The 26,276-nt window shown below is 38.1% G+C and overlaps 2 protein-coding genes and 1 long non-coding RNA gene across 4 annotated transcripts; all 3 read left to right on the top strand.

Moving 5' to 3' along the window:
* Positions 1-8: 8 nt before the first annotated feature.
* On the top strand, positions 9-870 carry LOC107664753 (heterogeneous nuclear ribonucleoprotein A3 homolog 2-like). Its single transcript, XM_016455402.1, has one exon. The coding sequence runs from the start codon at positions 21-23 to the stop codon at positions 315-317; it is 297 nt and encodes a 98-aa protein (XP_016310888.1). The 5' UTR covers positions 9-20; the 3' UTR covers positions 318-870.
* Positions 871-2,030: 1,160 nt separating this feature from the next.
* On the top strand, positions 2,031-5,417 carry LOC107664754 (uncharacterized). Its single transcript, XR_001631487.1, has 4 exons — positions 2,031-2,899; positions 3,223-3,341; positions 3,437-3,497; positions 5,258-5,417. It is a non-coding gene; the product is annotated as an uncharacterized LOC107664754 (long non-coding RNA).
* A 711-nt stretch (positions 5,418-6,128) lies between these two features.
* LOC107664762 (kelch-like protein 3) lies at positions 6,129-22,493 on the top strand. 2 transcript variants are annotated; one of them, XM_016455408.1, is made up of 15 exons: positions 6,129-6,391; positions 7,013-7,108; positions 7,950-8,056; positions 8,544-8,665; positions 10,015-10,177; positions 10,301-10,410; positions 10,817-10,933; positions 13,709-13,858; positions 15,008-15,125; positions 16,015-16,212; positions 17,505-17,606; positions 17,831-17,959; positions 18,058-18,198; positions 20,257-20,400; positions 21,397-22,493. In XM_016455408.1, the coding sequence occupies exons 1-15, from the start codon at positions 6,378-6,380 to the stop codon at positions 21,423-21,425; spliced, it is 1,740 nt and encodes a 579-aa protein (XP_016310894.1). In that variant the 5' UTR covers positions 6,129-6,377; the 3' UTR covers positions 21,426-22,493. The 2 variants fall into 2 exon arrangements, with proteins under 2 accessions (XP_016310894.1, XP_016310893.1); XM_016455407.1 differs by having other exon boundaries at positions 6,986-7,108.
* The last annotated feature ends 3,783 nt before the right edge of the window (positions 22,494-26,276 follow it).

Here is a 26,276-nt window from a genome sequence, read left to right as displayed (position 1 = left end):
TTGGCGCAGGCGGAAGGGGGATGGGAAGACCGCAGAACGGCTACGGCGGGCGCGGCAGCGGATACGGTAACTACAGCGGCGGCTATGGAGGCAATGACGGCTACGGTGGCGGGTATGGGGGAGGCTACGGGGACCAAATGGAGGGCTACGGCGGTGGTAACGGCTACAATGACTTTGGCAGCGGCTATGGCCAGCAGTCCTCTGGTTATGGCCCAATGAAAGGTAATTACTCGGGCAGAAGCAACGCTCCTTACTCCCGAGGAGGAGGAGGTGGTGGTGGTGGTTACGGCAGGGGGGGTTACGGAGGCTCGTATTAGGAGCGTATATTAGGTCACAAATTAAGAGCAGCTCCTTCCCCAGCCCACATCACAGTTTTGACCACACATTATCTTCAGCTAAGTAGCCAGATTGAGCCACCTTAATGAGGCATGGCATTGACTGAAACACTCGAGCTCCATTCAGGAGTTCACAACTTTATCCAGCCTAGCAGATCATAGGTAACGTTAGGGCTCACCTATCCGACTTTACTCAACATCTCACAGCTGTTACTGCTACTACTACACATCCTTTTGCTCTTTTCCCTGAAGTACTAGGGAGTTTTTTTCCCCAGCAAGACATAGGACTACTACTCCGGATCTCTACTTATTATAAGACTGGCCAGTGGTGTCTTGGCAGGCTACTTGTTCGGGAAACTGTTACTCACGTTTTTTGTGCTTTGGGGTTAAGTTAAGAGTAGTAGTTTTTGCTTGTTAATTATTGTATGCATGCGTTTATCTACTTTTAGTATATGTATTGTATTTTTATTGTGTGTTTTCTTTTTAATACATTATAGGGTTGCAAAACGATGAATCGCATTCAAAATACATGTTTACATATTTTATGTTTGTGTACTGTGTATATTTATGTATATATAAATACACACGTGTATACAAAAAGGAAAAATGTTAGATTTATATATAAAACATACTATATGAAGTATAAATATATACATACAATTTTTTTTTTAATATATACATGACTGTGTATTTATATATCCATAATAAATATACACAGTGCACACACAGTTTGTAAATAGACATTTATTTTGTATGCGATTAATCGTTTTGCAGCCCTACATTTAAATTTGGTTTTGATTGAGAGCCAATCACAGTGACCCCCTGTAGAGATTAAAAAATTCATTGGCTGGCAGCAGGCATGATTTGCATATCACATGATCTGTTGAGTGCATCAGTACCTGCAGTAAAAATCCCATTCGTTTTCTTCATAAAACAAGACCTACTGTGAGCTATGAGGTTAATTGATGTTATATGCATTTGTTGAAGCCGTCAGTGGGCATTGTTTTAACTCATTTTGCAAATGTTAAAATTAACCATGATTCTTCAAAAAAAATCTTTAATAAAACATGTTAGTGCCCACCCACTCCCATGAAGCATGCCGCATGATATAATTATATATTTAAAATATATAAAATATATATATTTACTTATTTTGCAATAAATGTAACATTTTGTTTCTATATACACACTCAACGTCTTTAAATCAATAGTTTAATCTGTCATTCGCAATGCTTCTTGGGATTGCAGTACTTTTCATCGTGCACCCATTTTGTTTAAAATAAAACGCAAAGCTGATTGAGGGAATTATAACGCTTTACTTTTGAAAAATGAATGGAAAAATACTCCAGAAAATCAAGGCAGCTGAAAAAGTGGACACTGTTGAACTCAATTTGCTGCAGAGTCTGCCGCCAACCAATGAAAGATTGAACTTTTCTTTAATTAGGCTCGATGGCAACTAGAAGCTGTTCGTCCTAACATAAGAAACGTGTTGGAATAAACAGAAATTTCTTTGGCGTCTCAAAACCGTAGCAAGTTAAAGAACTAGTTTCAGGCTCACTAAAACAGCCCTCAACATCCATTAATATAGCGTGTGTCTTGTGTCTCCTCCCAATTAGTGACATTTGTTAAATAGTTCAAGCACATTATGAAAATATTGTGTTACAACGTTTCTACCGTTTTAATCAATTAGTAAAGGACTTAAATGCTCTTGTCTCATTGTATTACTGCTTCAACGGAATAACCTATTGAATATTGTTTATTTCAGATACAACTGAACTGTATGTATTTCTGTTAATAAAAGTCATTATTCCGTAGCCAGTATGGTTTATGGCCAGCTGAGATTTATTGGGTCGCATATGAGGCCCGTGTAGCGATTCAGTCTTTTCATCTAGGTAAGACTAAAACTGGAGGCCAGCCTTTGCCGTCATCAGGCATTGGCTCTAGTGCTCCATATTAATGACATTTCTTTGCATCAGACATGTGGGGATGTCAATATTTTCCCAACCATATGTTGTCTTTATTCTTAAAATATGTTTAGAGCTTTGTTCCAATACTTTTAGTGATCAAATAAGACGGATCTATACCTTAGCTGTGTCCACTACTACGTCATTGGATTCTCCAGGGCTACTCCAGAGATGTAGAAACCCAGCTGAAAATCCATAGGATAAACGCACCAGGTTTGTAGAAATGCTTTATACACCAGACATTGCATCGGGTGTGTCTTTAACATACTTTGGATCCACCTGGAACGAAATCAGGTATTTGTGAGTCGTTAACGTAAAGCGTGCATGCAACTTTATTTCAGCATTTCCTAAATTCTAGCTGTGAATAGCGTTAACTGGCGGTGACCATGTAACATAGAGGAAAAGTGGAAATTAGAACATGCTCTGTAGTTCAATGTGGTGATTGTGGTCTATGTAGTTATGTCTTAATCCAATATTTTAGCCGATTTCCAGTTTAAGGTCAAACCGGAGAACGGAGCTTATAGTTCCTGTATACTTGACGCATTAGTTCCAGATATTAATGACATCAAATGCAAAGGAGATCAGCATTTATTAAGCAAGGTTTGTGCTTTCAGTTATTTACCTTACATTTTATCAATCCCCCTCCCCTCCTCATCTCGGTGTTTTGTCCTACATTTCTGGCAGTCTAAGAGGGCAGTGGGTTTTGTTGATAATCGAGTGAGACTAGTGAAAATGCAACTGTACAACCTCTTGGCATTGGCCTTTTCAAAAGTGCTGTCATTTTCAAAGCACACCTCCTACATAGACCCTTCTTAAAGGCACAGTGTGTAAATCTGAAGGGGTTGTGTAGCTAGACATGTTTCAGGACACCGCTTGTTGACTTGACGCTTACATGCATCTGCATCTGTCTTCTTTTTCCACAGAGAGAACGCAATGGAAGGATTTAAATAAAATCTCACTTTTAAGCGCGGCTGCTTGATGAACCTCTGCTGCAGCTGTGAATCCAGATGCTCTGAAAGATGAAAGAACTCCAGTGAGTTTGGTAAGCAGGTTCTTTTTTTAAATCCGTGTTATACAGAAAGTCACACCAATTATATTTACAGAATTTCCTTTTTTCCCGTCTTTGCGTTCGAGCAGAGTTTGCATATGAACGCATATGCCAGATTCCCGTGGACCTCCGAGAGGCAAGATGCTCATGGTAAGATTTTGTACGTTAAGCCCTGACAATGAATGTCTTGCATTTCAGTGATTTGAAATCAAAATATTTCGATTACATATAGGGCTTAAGCGACAATTAATCGTTCAAAGTCCACTTGCGGTATTCTAGGTGCTTAAAGATTTCTAGGTGCTTTTTTTTCTCTACAGGTTATCTTAAGGGTTTTTCCATTGTTTTAATTTAGTTTAACATTATTATAATGTGCTTATATGTAATTTTTATTTAAAGAATAAACCGATCCAATGTAAAGTTGACATGAGGCTTAATACTCTAGAAAAGCAATACGTTTTTCAGTTAGTGTTTTCAGCTTGTTTATTTTCATCTAAAAATATGACGTGCATTTGTTTCAAACAATGGTATAACGCTATTCAAAACATAATGTAAATTGCGATAATTGTAGTTTAATAATCGCAATTACTATTTCAAGGGAAGAATTGACCATTATGATTTGTCATAATCGTGCAACCCTAATTACGTTCTCCTTTTAAGTTTACCATGGTTTGTCAAGCATCATGGTCTTTTTGTGGGCCTTATCACTGAGATTTGCTCACGTCGCTGGAAAATGTGTCTTCTGTTTGTTTTATTACAAAACTTGTAGAAACATACAAGAACAGGGAAATGAGACATGAATATATTCCTATAAAGAGGACAGAAAAGGACAGAAAACAAATATTCTGGATTTGCGTACGTCAATTTATGGTATTATCTATACAGAAAAGTACAACAATAAAATTACATCATTTTAGAAAAGTTATAATGCATCAAACATTTGGCACTCTTTGTTATTTGTAAGTCTAAGAGATGAAACAAGAGAATCAAGTTCAGCAAGAAAAAGGGGGAAAGACAAAGGAGATTTTTAGCCATTTTTGCTTATGAATGAAAAATTTTGCATTCGATACAAGAAAATTAACAACATATTCATCAGATAATAGCTTTCATAATAAAAAATAACATCTTTGAGGATGAAAGTATGGGTCACATCTGTAAGGTTAGATACATAAGCGCTTAAATCAACCCATAATTAGTTGGTAATACTACATTCAAAAAACAAATGGGCAGCTGTTTCCTCAAAACCACAAAATGAGCAAGACTCATCAACTTCAGAATACGTAGAAATAGACAAATCAACGGGATAAATTTTTATTAAGGATTTAATAATAAATCTCCTTAATCTTGTTAGATGTACAAAATTTACTTGGCAAAAGCTAGGCCTTTCTCCAATTTATATTTGTTATAAAGGAACCCCAGTAGAATTTCCCTCTTGGAGTAGGTTTCTTTGTCTGAAATATTTTGGGAATATGTCTGTTATTGCATTTCCGATCTAAAATATTGATACCACCTAGGGTTGCAAAAAGGTGGAACATTTCCACTACATTTAGGAAAATTTCCAGGATTTTTTGGAATATTCCAGGGATTTTAGGAAGTTTACCACCCCTTTGCAATTTTGGAAAATTTCCAGGATTTTGTGGAATATTCCAGGGATTTTAGGAAGTTTACCACCCCTTTGCAATTTTGGAAAATTTCCAGGAGTTTTTGGAATATTCCAGGGATTTTTGGAAAGTTTCCGGAAATTTTCCACCCCTTTGCAACCCTAATACCACCCAAACGTAAAGCCGGATAAACACTGTTGCCTTTACTGAATCTAAGGCAATTTTTGATTCACAGGGTTAACATTTTAGGGTTAAGCCTACTGGGATGGCTCTCATCAAAGTATTATATGTGTCTTCTGTTTGTTTTTACAGACCTGGTGCCAAGATGATGCCCTGATAATGGTACGTGGAGGGCGACTGCATTAGGTTCCTTTGACTGGAGTTGAATCAAATGCATAATGGCAAAGTGCACATGAGCACGAATAAACATGGCGTTGAATGTCTGATGAATTCAATAAAAAAATTAACTGGATATCTTTTGAGTCTGTTATTAATGTTTGAATGCATCAAGTGGTGTTACACAGGATGGAGAAAGGATAAAGAATGAGTAACGTTTACACTATAACACAATAAATGATTAACTTTCATATAGCTGATAAGGGCCACAGAAGCATGTTAGAGTGATTGTGTTCTGAAGAGTGACCGATTGTGTCACTGTTGCTAGGCGACGCGCTGATGATGGAGGACCGTTACGACCATAGACATAAATACCTAGACGCCTCATTGGCCGCTCGTCCGCACGTCAACGTCGCCGCCATATTGGTGCGGGCAACTCATATCGGGACAGAAGAAAACATACCTGACTCGTCGGCAGCTTGGGCATCTACAAACCGTCACACAATAATAAAAACAGATCTCGGGGTATTATCTTCCACAGGTAAGACTGAACAGTTGTTTCTGTATGTTTTTTGGTCATTTTTAGCTTTATGTTAACAGCTTAATTAGCCACCAGTGTCAGACTTAATAGCTAGCGATATCGCTAGTAAGCTGTGAAAGCTGGGACTTTATATGAAATCAAAGTTTAAATGAATTCTTAAGTTTTAACTTTTATATTGTAGTTTATATCATAACGTAAATTGTGTTGTGAGCACAATATGTACAGTGAGCACTTTGACAAGACGATGCCAGACTGTCAGGATTAGGGATGGAGCTAAATCATCTCTCTTTAATTTCACTAACGACGCTCTCGGGTGTAAAGGTCCGTGAGCCCAGCGATAGCTGCGAGCTGCTAACCAGTCAGGTAAACAACCCCGGCCATCTCATGAGAGACAGCACTGAGCACGAAACAGCCTGATGAAAACGTTCAGCACTCGACTGGAGGCTTTAAACGAACGCAGACGTCAACAAACGAATGCCTGAGACTTACAAAACCTGCCGAAGATGATGTAGCAAGCTAACTTTAGCCGTCTGCCTAGCGCGATCTGCTCAAACCATGGACTGTGACGGGTAAGTGTGTGCTGTGAGGGGGGGAAAAAAGATGCAGTTAACTAACAACATGTGTTTTTTGGTAAAGAGGAAACCGACGTGACTAGTAATAGATAAAGCTGTCATTTGAACCGTAAAACGAACTAAACGCATTCTGACTTGCTATTAGTACTATTTGTAGCGGCTAAATTGCTAGCGGTCGGTTGTGTATTCACTTAAAGTCTGTATTTTAACATGTTAACATCATACTTCACGTTTAAGTGTTACACACACACACACACATATATATATATATATATAAATGATCGTAAACACCTTCGTAAATGTGTGAAATAATACTGTATTAGCAGGCCAGCAGTGCAGGAGACATTCAAAATAATCTCGTGCTAATCGTCTTGTGCAGTAACTTAACTTTAACTGATTCCCGATCGATCCACTGATGTGCTCTATAAACCCCAAATTGTAGGTGCAGAGCTGTCATGCAAAACTAGTACTAGTATAAGTTCGTTTTTGTTTCGAGCATTATGGTTAAAACATTTAACATGTTTTGATTAAACAGTTTTTTTTTATTATTGAACATGTTAGTTGCAAAGATCTCTTTGATTCTTTCATTAGATTTGGAGTCCCTTGTCCTCTGCCTAGTTTGGACTCACAGGAAGATGCCAAAGACCCAGGGCTGCACACCTTCAGTCTCACACACATGAGGAAAGCCTTTCGGCTCATGAATGACTTGAGAAGGTTGGTAAACTGATGCAACTTGTTATTTAGGTAGCCTCTATAGACACTGATGCAGTCATCCAGTGTTGCCAAACCCCTCCCTCAGAAAATCTCTAGAACCACCCTCAAAAGTCTCCATTTTTCACAAAAAGTCACCAAATATGAAAACAAAGTAAATACAGGTAAATTTGGTAAAGGTAAAGGGAAGTAAATATATATATATATACTTTACAAATGATAAAGTCGCAAAAAATAAAAAAAAGTCGCAGCTACAATGAGAAAGTAGCTAAATTTGGCGACAAAATCCCCAAATTGGCAACACTGGACACATCCCCCCTAACATTTTGAGGTGAACTGATATGGAATAGAGTTTTCATTTTAAAATATAAATAAATACAAGTTTACCAGTTCTTTACATAAAGTTGGATATATATAAGTATATCCAACTTTATCCGCATACATAGTATACTTACATATGGTGATATGTACTATATAGCATTTCTCAGCTGCTCGACTTAATGCGATTTGCTTAATGCAACTATAAGGCATGAAGATATTAAGATATTATAAACATAAAAAAAATCATGATTTTTTGCAACGCTGCTTTGGAACAATGTGTATTGTGAAAAGCACCGTACAACTAAATCTGACTTGACCTGAAGTTAATTATCAATCGTGTTAGCGTGTCTGCTTGTCCAAGATATTTCTGGCCTGCGTTCTCCAAAAGCATCGGAAGTCTTAAGTAGATCATAGAGATTTGTTGGCACCAATGGTTTCTATGATCTCTGTGTGGGCTTACAATACTTTTGGGAAAACGCTACTCGTCTAGATCTTTATTTTTATGTTTTATTTCTAATCACAGTCGGAGGATGCTTTGTGACGTTCTGCTGGTGGCGGGTGAAGTGGAGGTACCGGCACACAGAGTAGTTTTAGCGTCCTGCAGTCCTTACTTCTGCGCCATGTTCACAGGTACTACATCACATCCTAATGCTTTTCTTACACTGATGGGAGCCACATGTTCCTCATGGCACTCGAGACTTAATTTAGACCTATAATTATGACTTCTAATTCAAAAAATTAAAAAGAGGAAATTCTGTCATCATTTACTCACCGTCATGTCATTCCAAACTGAAAACAAAAGAAGATATTTTGAAGAATGTTGGTGGCCAAACAGTTTTGTTGCCCATTGACCAAAAAATTAAACAAAACAAAAAAAAAATACTGTGATTTTCAAAATAACTTCTATGCTCCACAGAAAGTAAAACAGGTTTGGAACAACATGAGGGCGAGTAAATGACGGAATTGAGGATAGACCATCTAATTATTTGCAAGGTATTTGCAGCAGCAAGAGTGATGTTACATATAAATAAAAAAATGTTCTTCCTTTTTTAAGTCTCATTTGAACAGTTTTTAAGAGTTTGTGTGTCTGATTCTGTGTTGTGCTTGATGTGTCCAGGTGACATGAGTGAAAGCAAGGCTCACCATGTGGAGATCAGGGATGTTGATGGACAGACGCTCTTGAAGCTGGTGGATTATATTTACACTGCCGAGATCGAAGTGTCTGAGGATAATGTTCAGGTAATGTACCTTTGAAGACTGTACCGTTTCAAACATAACTGACTAGCTCTTTGTGTAAAGGCTGTTTGCGCTCCCTGGCTCTGGAGATCTGGTGCTCTGTTATGAGTGCTGAGAGGCAGGGTATTTCCTCTAATTATGAGCAGAGCTGGAGAGGAAGTTTTCTGTGATGTGCACTTTGCTCTTTGTGTTGGAGCTCTGTTGTCCCAGTACGTTTGTGGGGCTTTTGTTTAGATGTACAGAATACAACGGAGGAGAACAGATGATCTGAGAAGCTTCATGTCATTTATGCAGGAGCAGCATGAAGTGGCCTAGTTTTCATCTGGATAGGATGGACAGATGCTCTGCTGGGGGTTGCGGCTGTTTATGGCTTAGTTGGTCCTTGGGGATTTTAACAATGCCATTCAGTATAGTGATTCACCCTATGTTATATTTCCCTATAGGCCAAGTGGCTATTGAGCTAAAATGTGCAGATGCGCTTTTCTATATTAGTCTTGTTTTCCCCTGAAGCCTTTACTTGTATGCTAAGTAGCTGATGCTGGGTTAAATTCATTTATGTTCCTAATTCATCATTTTACTTAATAAAATTAATTTAGTATAACAGTTGAGGTGGTGACAATAGCTTTTGAAATGATCTATTAATAATTCAGTCTCTATTAAAATAATGTTTTATTTAAAATGATGAACAATAATAATATTTAAAGTGAAATGTAATTAATTTTAGTTTCCTTACTGAATCATTACTGGTAAAAGATGAAAAATTATAGGCAGAACTCTCTCTAATTAGTATGTACACTACTATCAAAGGTTTAAGTTAGTAAGAATTTTTTTTTTAAGAAATTAATATTTTTATTAATCAAGAATGCATTATATTGATCTAAAGTAACAGTAAAGACATTTTACATGCTGTTCTTTTGAACTTACTAATAATCAAAGAATCCTGAAAAAAAAATCATGGTTTCCACAAAAATGTTAAGCAGCACAACTGTTTTCAACATTGATAATAATAAGATATGTTTCTTGAGCAGCAATTCAGTACATTAGAATGATTTCTGAAGGATCATGTGACACTGAAGACTGGAGTAATGATGCTGAAAATTCAGCTTTGATCACAGGAATAAACTACATATATATCGAAAATAATACATACAGATATTTTTTAAAAATGTAAATAATATATTAAAACAGAAAACACATTTTAAATTGTAATATTGCACAATATTGCTGTTTTTACAGTATTTGTAATCAAATAAATGCATCCTTGGTGAGCGTAAGAGACTACTTTCAGAAACATTAAAAGATCTTTTTGATTGGTAGTGTATGTACAGTATATGTATTATATCTGTGTCCAGGTGTTGCTCCCAGCTGCCAGCCTGCTGCAGTTGATGGATGTTCGACAGGTTTGCTGTGACTTCCTGCAGACGCAGCTTCATCCCACCAACTGCTTGGGCATCCGAGCGTTCGCTGACCTTCATGCCTGCACAGGACTGCTCAGCCAGGCCCACGCTTACGCCGGTGAGCTCTCTTCTTGCTTGAGTCATTGTGGGATGGGAAAAAGCTAGTCGATTAAGCAACCCACCAATATGTATTTTTATGCCAAGATACAACTTTTTGAGCACATTTGCTTTTTTCAAGCAGAGCAGCACTTCACGGATGTCATGGTGGGTGAGGAGTTCATGGCCCTTTCCTTGCAGCAGGTGTGCAGTCTGATCTCCAGTGACAAACTGACCGTGTCCACTGAAGAGAAGGTAGCACTACTGAGTTTATTGTCCCAGTTGTATCTTTTCTATTGTGCTTCTCGGTTTCTTCCTCATCCATCACATCACAGAGCCTGTTTTTAGCTCAGCCTTGCGTGATTTGTAGACAGCAGACGGGTTGATGGTTGGTTTTTACATGTACATGCTGGTGTGACGATGAAGGAGACGACGAGCCATCTGTCAGTCACTCTGCATTAGTTGCTGTCTGCTTACGAGTAACTTGTGTCTCTAGTCTGCGCTCACACACCCACTGGATGGCAGCTGTCATCTGTCAGATGCTTCAGTGTCATCTGAGCACGACACACAGGCAGTGGAGGATGGTGGCCTGGTCTGCTGTGGCTGTGAGCTGCATTCATACAATATATATAATAATTGTTCTCGTCTGTTACACCCCCAGGTGTTTGAAGCCATGATCACCTGGATAAAGCACGATAAAGAGGCCCGTCTTGAGCACATGCCTAAACTCATGGAACATGTTCGACTGCCCCTGCTATCCAGAGATTACCTGGTTCAGGTATGACTGCGCACAATTTCATAGCGAGTTCTCAGGATGTAATGATGCACCCCAGGCTGGTTGAGAATAGATACAAACGTGACGATTCAAGTCGGTTGAGATGTTAAACGAATCTTGATACGGTTGGGTTTATATGAATGTATCTCTGAGGGGAAGTGACTGTTTTCAGAAAAGTTTAGGCCTTGTCCACACTAATACGTTTTCGTTTGAAAACGCATCTTTGTCTCTCCATTTTGGCATTCCGTCCACACTGAGACTGCGTTTTTGTCACGGAAAACTGAGCTTTTTGAAAACGCTCTCCAAAGCGAATAAACTTGAAAACGCCATTTTCGCGTTGTAGTGTGGACTGTGAAAACAGAGGCTTTTAAAAACGATAACGCATGTTTATTCATGTGACACATTGTACCAATAGATATCTGTTTATGCACACTATTGCTACAGATGTGTTACTTTGTACACTCTTCATATCACAGTCCTGCACAGGCAACAGAAAATTTACTTGCGATTGCTGTTTGCGGCAAAACACGAGGGCAGTTGCGTTTTAGGTCAGACATACAATCATGAGTGAGTGCGACCTGGATGTGTCAGTTAGAGGTCGACCGATGTATCGGTTTTGCCGATTAATCGGCACCGATAGTTGATTGCTGGAACTATGGGTTATCGGCAAAAATCCATGCCGATAGTTTTCCGGGTTGCGTCTGTTGCTGGAGCAGCTGAGAAGGGTCTGCTCTCATTATACAGTGCGAGAGCGGCCTCTAGTGGTTGAAATCACTGACAGCACGTGCTATTTGTTTAGACACGTGATACTGCACGCTGAACAGAGCGGGAAACTTCAGACGCGGATTTAAATGCAGCCGACAGAAAATCCTGCTGCGCCACAGAGCGCCATTCACATAGTTTTCCATTAAATTACATTATATTTGTCCCGAATCGTTGTTATTGTACATAATGAATTGTGTATTGTGCATTTTCAGCAAAGCGTTAGAAAAAATAAGAGTCCATTTGTAACATTAAGATTAATGAAAGCTGTTTAAGTATCGTTCCTTGTTAGAGTGTGTTAATTTCAACATTTAGTATTACTATTATTATTATTATAATTATTTTTACTACTACTACTACTAGTATGGTTCAGTACTGTTTTTGTTAATAAAGCACTATTTTAGTTTTTGTTCAGTATCCATTTTAAAACTATCAGTTAATTAATCGGTATCGGCCAGTGTGGTCCAACCTAGCTATCGGTATCGGCAAAATCCACTATCGGTCGACCTCTAGTGTCAGTGAATGGTGAGATATTTTCCTAAATTAAATGATCCTGCCAGAAGAATTGCATGAAAATGTATCATGTCTGTTCCGTCTGTATCGTGTCAGTGAGCTTTTTTGAGGCTTTATGTATGCGCAATAAAGCAAATTGACCGTTTTCTGATGTTCTTGTGAACTTTTGGAAAACGTTTGAAAACGCTAGTGTGGACGTGGAGCGTTTTAAAACAAAAACACCGTTTTCAAATGTATCCGGATTAATGTAGACGTAGCCTTATGCTGCATCCCAATTTGCATACTGTTCATCCTAAATAGTATTCTAAATTAGAATTAGTATGTCCCAAATCGTAGCATGTCGAAATGAGTATTCCAAAGGTACCCGGATGGTTTACTACTTCAGGTAGAAATTTGAAGTGCAGATCCATGCACACTCTAATGGCTAATATTGCTAACAACACATGGCGCAGTGGACAAGGATTTGATTAGAACTACAAACACGCATAAAAAGTGTTAAACTACAAACATGGCGGATATGCGAGACTGAGAAAGGGGTTTAAGTGATAAATAATCAATATTTAACCTGTTGGAAAAATATTTATTTAATGTTATCCACTTTATATTTCATCTGCAGCAACGCTGTGAACTTTTATAATAATACGTTTGGTCATTAACTTTTAAATGCGTCATGCAAACATAGGAAGAGAGTTCTCGGCATGATTGACCCCGAGACTGGTAGATCAACGTGCCTCCTCATTTCTCTCCAATACGGTTGGAAATTAAACGAAATATGGATAATGTTAACATTGAAAAGACGATTGATGATAGTGCAGTTTAAATGGTGACAGGATGCACGTAACTAAGCAACAGAGCGTCCGTTAAAGACGCAGTTATGTCCCAAAGCTTGCTTACTATTCTGCTACAGACTTAAAAGTATACTTTTTCTTCACAAAAAGAGTACATACTTTTAGGGCATAGTATACGTAGGCGAATCGGGACACAGCATTAGATTAGATTATTTTCATAAGTGCAGCGCTGCTTTGTTTGCAGTGGTAACCATGTCGGGTTTGGAACGACATAAAGGTGAGTAATTAAAGACTATTAGTAATTATTTTTGGGTGAACTATCTCTTTAAAATGCAGTGGTCGCCTCTAATTTTAGAGAAACAGACAAAGAGCACAGACAAAGTCTTAGTTTGTTTATATGAAGAGATTTGTTTTATTTGTATTATTGATTTGGGATTTTTTTTAAATTTCAGTTTAGTTTTATTTGACATATTTCAGTTTCACAAAGAAATGTGCAGCATTTAGTCTGAGAAATAATAAAAGGACACCTTCTCATTAATAATTTTTCTTAAATCTCATTTTGTTAAAAAAATTGTGAGAAAATCGTATTGTGAAATCAGTATCACATCGAGTTGAGTGAATCGTTACATCACTAGCGATTTCTCTGTATTTATTGTGATTTCTTTTGTGATTTTATTCAAGCATTATTTTTAAGATTATATGTGTATTTGTACAGATTGTAGAGGAGGAGCCCTTAATAAAAAACAACAACACTTGTAAGGACTTTCTCATCGAGGCGATGAAGTACCACCTTTTACCTGCAGACCAGCGGCACCTTATAAAAACTGACAGAACCAGACCACGCACACCAGTCAGTTTGCCGAAGGTATTAATATATTCGCTTCAAACTTACAGTACTAGTCAAGTTTGGGTGTACTTACTAGTCCTTTATTATCACTAGTTTTCTGAGTGATTCACTAAGTCTGATTCAAACTGTAACTCACAAGTTAGCTTGAGGTTGCTCTGTTAAACACTGTATATATCAAGACTGCTTACCTGTATAACTACGAATGGGAAAAAGGGCAACGCACTTGCATGTTCAAAATAGCTGCAAATATGGATGCAGAGTGAAATGACTTCCCTGGATATAAGCAGCCCTGTAATTAACAGACTACTAGAGCAATCATGGCTGATAGTAAGACATTGTGCAAACGTAAAAGAAAACCAAACTGGATGCAAGGACAGCTGTTACTTCTTGCCCAACTTGTACATGAAAAGAAGGACAATTAAATTAAAGGGAAATGATCTTGAAATTTTTTCGTTCCGAGTCTGTTTGCCAGCAACAGCCATTTTAGTATGGTTTGTGATTTGGTCTTAGTGACTTGGGAGTCCTCTTAACTACCTCTTACTTTTCACAGATTTAGGAGCTGGTTTTAGTGCTAAAACGCTTTGTGAAATACTCCTAAGTTTATGACTGACACAAACATAATTTAAAAGAGTTTCTCCTAAATCGGCAAGTTAGGAGCTACTTTTATCCTTAAGATTAAGGAACATACGATTAAGTTTTGTGAATATGGTCCCTGATTATCAAAAACACTGCTTTGATTTAAATATGTTTATTATTATATCTGATTATCTCATATGATGGCTTTCAGCTTTACAACAGTCGATCATTGCGGATTCCATAAAAATAAAATAAAAAATAATAAAACCAAAATTCTCTGACTTCTCTTATAAACAACATTTATTTCCTTGTAATTTCAAAATATCACTCAGAAATGAGAGTTGGTAAACACTTTTAAGATCAACAGTCAGGTTATTAAAGTGATCAGATCTTTCCTTATAGAAGTCAACGTATTGAATTCAGTGTATTGAAGCCTGATACGCAAGCGTCCACTTCAAAACTGAGCAATGTGGCATCAATAAACTGACTACCTTATAAATTATGACTGCATTTTTTTTAACAGCTTAGTCACAGTCTGAAGACCTGGATGAATTTATTGACTCAGATTGATTTTTATTGTGAATCTGACAGGTGATGATGGTTGTAGGGGGTCAGGCGCCTAAAGCCATCCGCAGCGTGGAGTGCTATGACTTTCAAGAGGACCGCTGGTACCAGGTGGCCGACTTACCCTCCAGACGCTGTCGAGCAGGTTGTTCTCTGTTCTGTCCCTCATCTCTAAATGGCTTTTTCTCTTGGTCTTACCTAGGACTGCACGATTAATCGAATGCGATTGTCATGCGCATCTTGTCAGTGAAGCACAGTTCTGTGATCAGTAGTAAATCTCTATCCAAAAGCCAGAGGGCGCTCTCGCGCTGAAACTCCAAATACGCCCCGCAGAAGAAAGATAATGCACAAAGGGATACCGCTGCGGCCGGAAACTAACAATGAAGCTGTAATTCACTGACAAGCTACGCAAAAGCACATTCATAATCGCGCGGTTATGAAATTGATGAATACGTTCTGCGATTACGAAAGCAGTTTGCGTAGCTTGTCAATAAACTACGGCTCTGTGTAGTAAACGCTGCTCCACCTGAAGCCGCTTCTGTATACCATCGAGCCTTTACCCGGTGAGTTTGAGTCGTTTGTAACGTGCATTTGAAAAAGCAACATCTTTCCAAACATGAGAAGTATTTATGAACCTCTTGTCCCACAGAATACCACATTTAATAATATGATTTTATTCCGAACTCATTTAGCATTGCATTATAAATATACTTTATTGTAGTGGAAATTCTAATAAAAAGAACTCCAATAAACCATATATAGTCATAGTCCTGTGTTTATTATTAGTCATGCTGAATCATGTATTCTGTTTCCTGGAACAACTTGCATTATCTTTCTTCTGCGGGGAATATTTGGAGTTTCAGCACGAGAGCGCCCTCTGGCCTTCGGATGGAGATTTACTACTGATCACAGAACCGTGCTTCACTGAAAGATACGCACGACAATCGCAGCTTTTGCTTAATCGCGATTACGATTTAATTTAAATTAATAAATCGTGCAGCCCTAGTCTTATGCTCTGCGTGCGTGTCATGTAGGTGTGGTGTATATGGCCGGTAAGGTGTATGCGGTGGGGGGATTTAACGGCTCCCTGCGTGTGCGGACGGTGGACGTGTATGATGGGCTGAAGGAGCAGTGGAGCTCTGTTCCCAGCATGCAAGAGCGCCGCAGCACTTTAGGAGCAGCTGTACTGGGGGACCTGCTGTATGCTGTCGGGGGCTTTGACGGGAGTACAGGTATACCTTTGAAAAATTAATTTCAGGATGTATTCGTTCAAAAGTTTGGGATCAGTAAGATTTATTTTGAAAAAAAACAACCTTTTATTTAGCAAAAATGCATTAATCAGAAGCGACAGTCAGTGCTGATTACATGTAATCTGGATTAGGTAATCAGATTCCCAAAATTAAGATGCTCATTTAATTTTAAAATGCACATAATCGGATTACAGTTACTTTTTATGTATTACAAAATCACATGATTAGAAAATTATTCATAATTTTTTAATCCTAATTATTATTTTTTTCTCTTTTAATTTTTCTTTCTAAAAATCCTACTCATCATACCATTTAGCTTTGACTATATTCACAAATGTTGTGTAAATAAATTTGTAAACCATGCTTCTGAATTTGGGTGCAGAAAGAAACTTTCAAGCAATTAGACCATGCATGAAACAAGTAATCATGCAAGTTACTGAACACTGGTGATGTACAGCTGTGGAACACAGTCTTCATCATGTCCAATCACCTTCAGTAACGGTTGATTACTGACCCTGCTGTAATGTAATGCTTAATGCATTTTATGATGTTGATATCAATAAACTAAAAACATTTTCTTTCTTTTGCTTTTTTATATCAATATGGTATGTTTAACGGTAAGTTTAAAACAAGTTTGATAAACATACAGTAATCTAAAATGAGTAATCTAGATTACGTTACTGAATAGAGTTTTCATGTAATCTGTAATCAGTAACAGACTACAATTTGTAAGTAATCTACCCATTTTATGTCACTAAAGATTTCCGTTTCAAATAAATGCTGTTCTTTTGACCTTTCTATTCATCAAGGAATTCTGAAAAAAATATACATCACATTTTACACAAAAAATTGAAGCTGCACAACTGTTTTCAACATTGATAATAATCAGAAATGTTTCTTGAGCAGTAAATCAGCATATTAGAATGATTTCTGAAGGATCATGTGCAACTGAAGACTGGAGTAATGATGCTGAAAATTCAGCTTTGATCACAGAAATAAATTACATTTTGACAAAGTTATATGAAATTAAAATATTTTACTGTATTTTTACTGTATATTCTAAATAAGTAAATGCGGCTTTGGTGAACAAGAGACTAAATAAATAAAATAATCGCACCAACCCCGCATTTTCGAACAGTAGTGTAGCGTATATTTTCAGTGAACTGTATGTTCACAGATGACTCTGCCTGGTTTAAGCACATGCACAAGCAGTGTCATCATTAGCCCTGTTTGACTGACATTTTGGCATTTGTTTGATGAATGTCTCTCGGTAGGTCTGTCGTCAGTGGAGGCGTACAGCCCCAAGGCTAATGAGTGGATGTTTGTGGCTCCCATGAACACCAGGCGCAGCAGTGTTGGGGTGGGAGTGGTCGACGGTGAGCATTTTGAGTTCATTTGTGTTGATTAATCAACATATGCTCAACGTATTGAGGTTCAAGTGCAAACATGGTCATGAAATTATGCATGCAACAATAAAAGATGATTTCACAATATTTCACCTTTTGGCTGTTGTTGTTACATATTTAAACTGTGCAGCTGTGTTAGCTTATGTAGATTGTTTGTGTAGTGATTTCACATAGTGTGTCTGATGCTTGTACAGGAAAGCTTTATGCTGTTGGAGGATATGACGGAGCGTCCCGGCAGTGTTTGAGTACTGTAGAGGAGTATAACCCGGTCAGTAATAAGTGGTGCTATGTGGCAGACATGAGCACTAGACGCAGTGGAGCTGGTTAGTTCCTTTTTGGACATGATTTGAATATGCACTGGGCTCACTTCTTGCGGTCTCCATGTATTCACTGGCTGTGATGTGATTGTGTGTTTGTACAGGTGTCGGAGTGCTCAGTGGACAGCTGTATGCTGCAGGTGGACATGACGGTCCTCTGGTGAGGAAGAGTGTGGAGGTCTATGATCCTGCCACTAATACCTGGAGACAGGTGTGTGACATGAACATGTGCCGAAGGAACGCAGGTGAGACTAATGAACATTTTTGGAGGACAAATAATTGAAAACAAGATTTTCCAGTTTCATAATGCATAAAACAGCAGACTATTCTGGGTCACTTTTGACCCAGTGAGGCATAAGGTTAAAACAGCCATGGGGTCAACACAAACCATATTATATCTGATAAATAGCTTCTCATTAAACATTGAATGTGAAACATTTCAAAGTTTTGCATGCTGCAGTGTTATACTTTTTTAATAAGTAAGGAATTCTTTTACATTTCAAATTATAAATAAACCAGTGTGATGCAAGAAAAAACATTTTTATAAATATTCATGAGATTTTTAAATTTAATGTATCGTTTTATGATTTTATAGAATTAGCAGTATAAAATTTATCAATTAAGTTCAATTCCTTACATAAAACTCATGACTGCTTAAAAACAGTCCAAATTTATGAAACCTACATATTAAATTTCTAACAAAATAACATCAAAACAACATAAATATTACTCTAGAATATTTTCAAACAAAATATATTAATTTTAATGTAATGAAAAACATGATCAAATTTTCATGCAGCAGTGGTTGATCAGTAGGTGGCAGCAGAATGGACTTTTCCTTCTTCAAACCTTTTATTTGTCAAGTTTAGATTATTTGGTCATTGGTGTTTTGCTTTATATTTATATTTATATATATTATATTATATTTAGGGGGAAGTCGTGGCCTAATGGTTAGAGAGTCTCAGAGTCTCAGGGATTGTAGGTGGGGGGAGTGAATGTACAGCGCTCTCTCCCACCTTCAATACCACGACTGAGGTGCCCTTGAGCAAGGCACCGAACCCCCAACTGCTCCCCGGACACCGCAGCAAATGGCTGGCCACTGCTCCGGGTGTGTTCACTGCTGTGTGTGTGTGTGTGTGTGTTCACTGCTGTGTGTGTGCACTTTGGATGGGTTAAATGTAGAGCACTAATTCCTAGTATGGGTCACCATACTTGGCCACATGTCACGTCACTTTTCACTTTTTCACTTTAACTTTACACCGCTTTGGGCAGTAGTTAATTTGATAGTTTATTTGTCTGTTTACATTGATCTTCATGTTTATTAAAAAAGTTCTAGAAGTGTGTGTGAGATATAGGAAAGTATTTTTGAGGCAAATCTAACTCTAAAAAAGATCTCTGAGAAATACCATGTGTAAAGTTGCCATCATTTTTAAATGATTATATCTGTTTAAAAATCTAGAAAAATCGAATGGTGTATTTTGATAGTCTAGACATATTTTTTAGCAATCCAAGTTCAAAATGACCTGAATGCATTATAAGCGCTAAAGAAATCAAATGTGTGTGTGTGTTTGTGGTGTGAAAAAGTGTTAGCCCCCTTCCTGATTTCTTATTTTTTTGCATGTTTGTCACACTTTAATGTTCACTTTATAACACCAAGAGAGTGTGTGTGTGTGTGTGTGTGTGTGTGTGTGTGTGTGTGTCTGTGTGTGTGTGTGTATGTATATATATATATGTGTGTATGTATGTGTGTGTGTGTGTGACCCTGGACCACAAAACCAGTCTTAAGTGTAAATCTTTCAAAATTTAGATGTATACATCATATGAAAGCTGAATAAATAAGCTTTCCATTGATGTATGGTTTGTTAGGATAGGACAATATTTGGCTGAGATACAACTATTTGAAAATCTGGAATCTGAGGGTGCAAAAAAATCAAAATACTGAGAAAATCATCTTTAAAGTTGTCCAAATAAAGTTCTTGGAAATTCATATTACTAATCAAAAATCAAGTTTTGATATATTTACAGTAGGACATTTACAAAATATCTTCATGGAACATGATCTTTATTTAATATCCTAATGATTTTTGGCATAAAAGAAAAATCGATAATTTTGACCCATACAATGTATTTTTGGCTATTGCTACAAATATACCCCAGCGACTTAAGCCTGCTTTTGTGCTCCAGGGTCACATTTATGAAAACAATATGTCCTCAAGGGTTCCTGTCAAAAACTGGATCCGTTTCAAGACCTTTAAAATCATAGTTTATAAAAGGAGAACTGAGTTAAGTGTGTTTGTCTCTAGGAGTGTGTGCCATAAACAGTTTACTGTATGTGATCGGAGGAGACGACGGCTCGTGTAACCTGTCCTCTGTGGAGTACTACAACGCTGCTGCCGATAAATGGAGTCTCATTCCCACCAACATGAGCAACGGACGCAGCTACGCAGGTCTGCTTCACTCTCACAACCTCCATATTCAACTAAGGGGGTTTTCACATATAGTCTGTTTTAAAAGAACCAAACCCAGTTCACTTAAAGTGAACCAGACGAAAGTGATCTCAGTCCTGATAGTGTTCACAATGTAGTGGACTCAAAAGAGAACCCTCTTTAGCACAGAAGTGATCTCAGACCCTTTCTTGTTCACACCACAACTTCATAAGAACTCAGACCCCAGCTTCTGTGCAGCGGTGGTTCTTGTCAATGCTTGTTTTATTAATATAATAGCTTCGATACTGAATCGCTACATTATATTTCTCAGCAACTAGGGGGTAAAATTGATGTTTTGAAGTAACGAAACTCACAGCTTCACTGTTCGCAGAATGAGACGCACAGACGCAATTCACACATGCAACTTTCATCCCTCTCTCTCTCGATCATTAATTAAAATCAATGCATTCAAATAATTGTGATCTTACCGCACGACTTCATCTCTGTCTGATTTAAAGCGGGCAGAAAGCTAGATCTTCACTGCGCGTCGGGTGGTTCTTTGCCTCCGCATTAAATAATTTAACGCACAGTTAGCCGTAGATGACATAAATGACAACAGAATTATTTTGTATTCATAGAGTTAACATTTGGTTTGTTTATGTACTTTTGAAAAATGTAACAAGATTGAAACGTCTGAAATAACTGATTAATAATAATAATAAGACATACATAAAAATATATACAAATAATGAGTTCAACCTCAAGCATTACTGTTATGTTGGTCGGTCCGGGACCTCATTGCTTTCACAAATCGGGAGGAAATCGAACCACAAACGGACCGAACCTCTGGAGGTGGTCGGAGTATGGTTCGCTTTTGGGTCCTTTTAGGGGGGTCTGAGATCACATGTTTGTTTACATATACAAGCTGAACCGCTCTGAGATCGTTTGCAGGGCTCAAACAAACTAGGTGTGAAAACACCCTAAAACTCAACTCAACTGCTCTCTTGTCTGTTTCAGGGGTGTCAGTTATTGACAAGCCATTATGACTAAAAGTTCTGGGCAGCAGGTCTCTTCGCACCTGTCGAGGGCTGAGCTGTGACAGACAGATGGTGATTTAAGACAAGTGCTCGAAGCTCTCCATCTCAAAGCCTGGCTGCCTCACACACACACACACACCAAGCCCTGACCTCTCCCAGTCTCCAGAAAGTGCCATTTAGCCCTGTTATTAACAGAGAGGCCATGAGGTCGCCCAGTATAGTGTGTATTAAATGAGACCTTGTTTATAGTCTGCCAGGACCGAGTGCGTATGGGACACCTACATGAGCTGGTGCAGGTGAAGATTGTGCCAACAGAGGCCTCTCTGCCTGCTTTACTACTGACTGACAACGCTCCGAACAAACACTCGCATCGCAGGAACAGTCCATATGATGTCAAAACTGTTTCTACGGGTTAACACTAATGCATATCACACACCCTTTAAAGCGGATCAGGACTGGATATCACTGACTTCTGTTGGTTGTTTATATGTTTATATGAAAAGTATTATGGGAACAACCCCATAAGTTGTTTTAACCAGCTGCTTTCGTGCCATATAGTATTGAGGATGTTAAACTGCTAAACCGATCATATAAATCTCACAGGGTAAAGGTATGGTCACATTTCAGCTTGAAATTTCAACTTGAATCCATTGTGAAGAGCACATTGATTCCTATTGAAATGACTGGAATTCGCCTGTGAAAATTCAGTAAATGTGACCATACCAGTTAATGTGCCAAATGTAACTCACAATTCATATGGATAATGCTGTATGTTAGTTACTTGTACATAAGCACTTTTCATGATGCAGTTTGGTGTGCAATCGTCCATGTTGGACACACAGCGTCTTTCTTTGATCATGATAACTCTATAGATGCAGTCACTGAAATAGCACTGGCTTGGTGTCTTTTTGGTAAAATTGCACTGTTCATCTTATTCAGTAGAGCTGGTACTATTTCAATCGCAGGTAAATACCAAGATAGCACAGGTTCATGTTAAGTTCACCATTTATCCTGTTCTATTCTGACTGGGTAATTTGCATCAGTGGTTCAACAGAACTGGACTTTGGAAGACTCTTATTTTAAATATTTAAAAATATTAAGCCTTCTTAAGTGTGCAATCGTCCATGTTGGACACACAGCGTCTTTCTTTGATCATGATAACTCTATAGATGCAGTCACTGAAATAGCACTGGCTTGGTGTCTTTTTGGTAAAATTGCACTGTTCATCTTATTCAGTAGAGCTGGTACTATTTCAATCGCAGGTAAATACCAAGATAGCACAGGTTCATGTTAAGTTCACCATTTATCCTGTTCTATTCTGACTGGGTAATTTGCATCAGTGGTTCAACAGAACTGGACGTTGGAAGACTCTTTTATTTTAAATATTTAAAAATATTAAGCCTTCTTAAGGTTCCTTTTCTCATTATTGGGTTATAGGATCTGTAAAGCTTCACTGTAGACCATTCCTGTTTACAATACTGATCATTGTGAAATGAAAACGAATTTCGTTGGTAACAAATATGAATTATTAACAACATTCCCAGCTCACATATCACATATTCTCATTCTCACAATGCCCTACTTTCTTTTCAGTTTGGATATATACTGATCTAAAAGTCATACTATGCAGTAAAACATTGCTTTTGTTCCCAGGTACTCAGTTTATTTTGTGCTATGCCTGGTGTAACTGCTGCCATTGCATTTGATGTCTTTACACATCATGATCCACAGCTCTAAAACTATGACATTCCAGTGCGGTGTATCATCTATGGAGTATGCACGAATGTGGTTTGTGAGCAAGGTATTTATGTATTTCTAAACAAAATGTATTAATAAATGAAGCTTTGTTAAGAGAATTGGATTGCTGTGTGTTGTGACTGCCAGTCTATGAACGGTCACTGGAGGGCAGCAGTCAGTCATGCACTGCCAAGATGAAAGTGAAAATGATTTTAAACACGTGATTACATATTTGCATTAACGTCCAATTTTGACCAAGCAGATTTTAAGCCTATACAGTATGTTTTGATGATTTATTCTGTGAATGTGCCAGACTTGTGTGTTCATTAGCCTCTGCTGGTAAACTAGAAGAATAACAAACAGTGTCCCAAATTACATACTATACACTGCTATGCACTATGTACTCAGTCTAGTCTAGTGTATGGACTTTATAAGTTTATGCAGCATTGAAGTCTGATAGCTCATCCTTCTCCGTTATAAAAGGAAAGCTGTGACAGCTGAATGCATTAAGTGTCCAACATTACCAACTTCCTTTTTCCAGTTAATTACTGGTCTTTGAAGGCTTTTCCGGTGTTATATGTATTGTTTTTAGCGTCACCGGCAGCAGTTAAAAGCTTCACCCAAAAATGAAAATATGCTGATATGTTCTTTGTTTGACCCTGTTGTCGGTTGCTGTGTATTTAACAAATCTTCACCTTTTGGTTTGCACTTCTGTAAGGCAATCTTAATTTCTTTTCCCGCACCTGCTCAACACTGAACAGCAGCCACGCCCCCAAACTCGCTATTGGCTGCAATTTTACAGGCAGGTAAGACATCCTATCACTGCATTCGGATGCAATGTAATGATTGGACAAACATTTTATGGTCCTGAAGCTTCCACAGATTTTAATATCATTTGATTGCTATCAGGATGTCAAGCGACTTTCAACCACTATAACAAAAATGTTTATGAAAAACATTGCCTATAGTTTTAAGTGCATACTATGGGTAGTTATGTGCACTTTTTATTGGAATTTTCGGTGTAAACACTACTCGCACTATTTATACTACAAAATAGCATAGAAAAGTGTATAAGGGACACACCTAAAGTGTAGTACATGATAAAACTAATTAATAAATTAAAGGTGTATGTAATATTGACAGCTAGCGGTTAAAGGGATAGTTCACCCAAAAATTCTGTCATTAATTACTCACCCTCATGTCGTTCCAAACCCGGAAGACCTTCGTTCATCTTCGGAACACAAATTAAGATATTTTTGATGAATTCCGAGAGCTGTCTGACCCTCCAAACACAGCAAAGATCTTTTTTTAGGTCAGGTAGACTGTGATCTTTGACTCCGTTCGTTTTTAGGCTTCCATGGATGAAATACGTGGTTTTCAACCAACTTGCAACCCGGGGTGTGGAAATACTGTTGGATAAATTGGAAGTGGGCGGAGTCACACAGACCAAAACAAAAACAGACATTCCGACACGGAACGAGACGTAGAATAACTGGCTGTAGCATTGTTTTTCAGAGAAGCAAGTATGTGAAATTAGTACGTTTCCTAAATATATGCAAACATATGGTATTTTATGCTTTAGTTCAGTAAAAAAAGACAAAGCACCTTTGAAATGAATGCAAAAATGAACACCAGTTTGCAAAATCAAGCAACGTTTACCATTGCATGTTTTCACAGACGCAGCCCAGCTTTTGCAGCAGGAATCCAGGAATTTTGTGAGGACAAAAGATTTCCCACAGATTTCACAATGCGTTCCAAGTCGGTCACAGACTCGCTGCATTGATCTTGCTCTGAAAGTGACTTCTGTGTGAGCTGTGCATCATACATTTGCACTATTGACAATGGACAGTGGTTAAGGCTAGAAGGGATACAGCTGCAGCAACCGGGCATGCGCACATCAATATAGCATCGTTTTAGTCACACTGTGCAACAATAATTACTATTTTTGCATCCTTGTAAGGGGTAGGTTTAGGGTTGGGGTAGGTGTAGACATTAATAAAACACAATCTAATAGTAAAACAAATTAATTTATTGTTAGTTTCTAGCCACAACAATGGACAATTGACCCTTTTTAAAGACTTCTTCTGTGGTGTTTTACGTTATATTTTTTTTGTTGATTTTCGAGCACTCCTACAGGCACAAAAAGACATGAACACATCAGGTAATAATACTCACAAGCTGTTTAATGGAAATACACATACTGGATACAGGAGGGCTCTCATTCCACTGATACAGACCCCGGTGCTAATTTATTGCTTCATTTTCATGGCACAAAAATAGAAATACAAATTTCTGCCATGCAAACCTACTACTGACAAGCTTATACAAAACAGGACAAAGCAGGTGCTTCACTAATACAGAGGAAATCACGCCGTTAAGATGAACTTGCGGAAAAGTGAGACGATAAAAAAACCAGAGTACAAAATAATGGTCATAAAAAAGGACGACACCACACAGTGATAGATGGGCCAGAACACGTCCGATAACAACCTGCACTCGCAGCATTCACGTGCAAGTAGTGCTTGAATAAACGAGAAACAACTGGAACAAACGAAACATACTGCATTCCCAGAATGCTGTGCAAATAATCTCCATCACCTCCTTCATCCGTCACGAACACATCCCTTCTGTGCATTTGCCAATATCAAAAACTTGACCAGTAGCTCCTCTCATCTGACCTCTCCATCCTCCCTTCACGCTCTCTTCGATAAGACTTTATCATCAGTTGAGCTCAATGCCAGCAGCACGGTAAAGCCGATACTGTTACGATATGAGCCGGCAGCTGAAAAGTGACCGTGACAGATCAGATGATATGCTGCAAAGTGCAGGAAACCTCATCCTGTGCCCTGAAGTCACATGACACATGATTATGAAGGCACTCACGTCACACATCAGGAGTCACGGTCATCTAATTATCACATTCTTCCAACTAATAGCATTATTGGTAATGAGCGGATGCTTTCAGACTGAAGCTGAATGTTGAATGTGTGCACACTGGCAAACCAAGAGTCTAGAGGTGAGAAAAACCAATAAGGACACATTAACGTACAAAATAACAAACTCCATCTATTCATGCTAACTATAGCATCAGAAATGATCTACTATGTACCACTGTGATCTAAC

Source organism: Sinocyclocheilus anshuiensis, unplaced genomic scaffold, assembly GCF_001515605.1.
Source record: "Sinocyclocheilus anshuiensis isolate Anshui unplaced genomic scaffold, SAMN03320099.WGS_v1.1 scaffold235, whole genome shotgun sequence".
Taxonomy (NCBI): domain Eukaryota; kingdom Metazoa; phylum Chordata; class Actinopteri; order Cypriniformes; family Cyprinidae; genus Sinocyclocheilus; species Sinocyclocheilus anshuiensis.
This window is presented reverse-complemented; position numbering and strand designations above follow the sequence as displayed.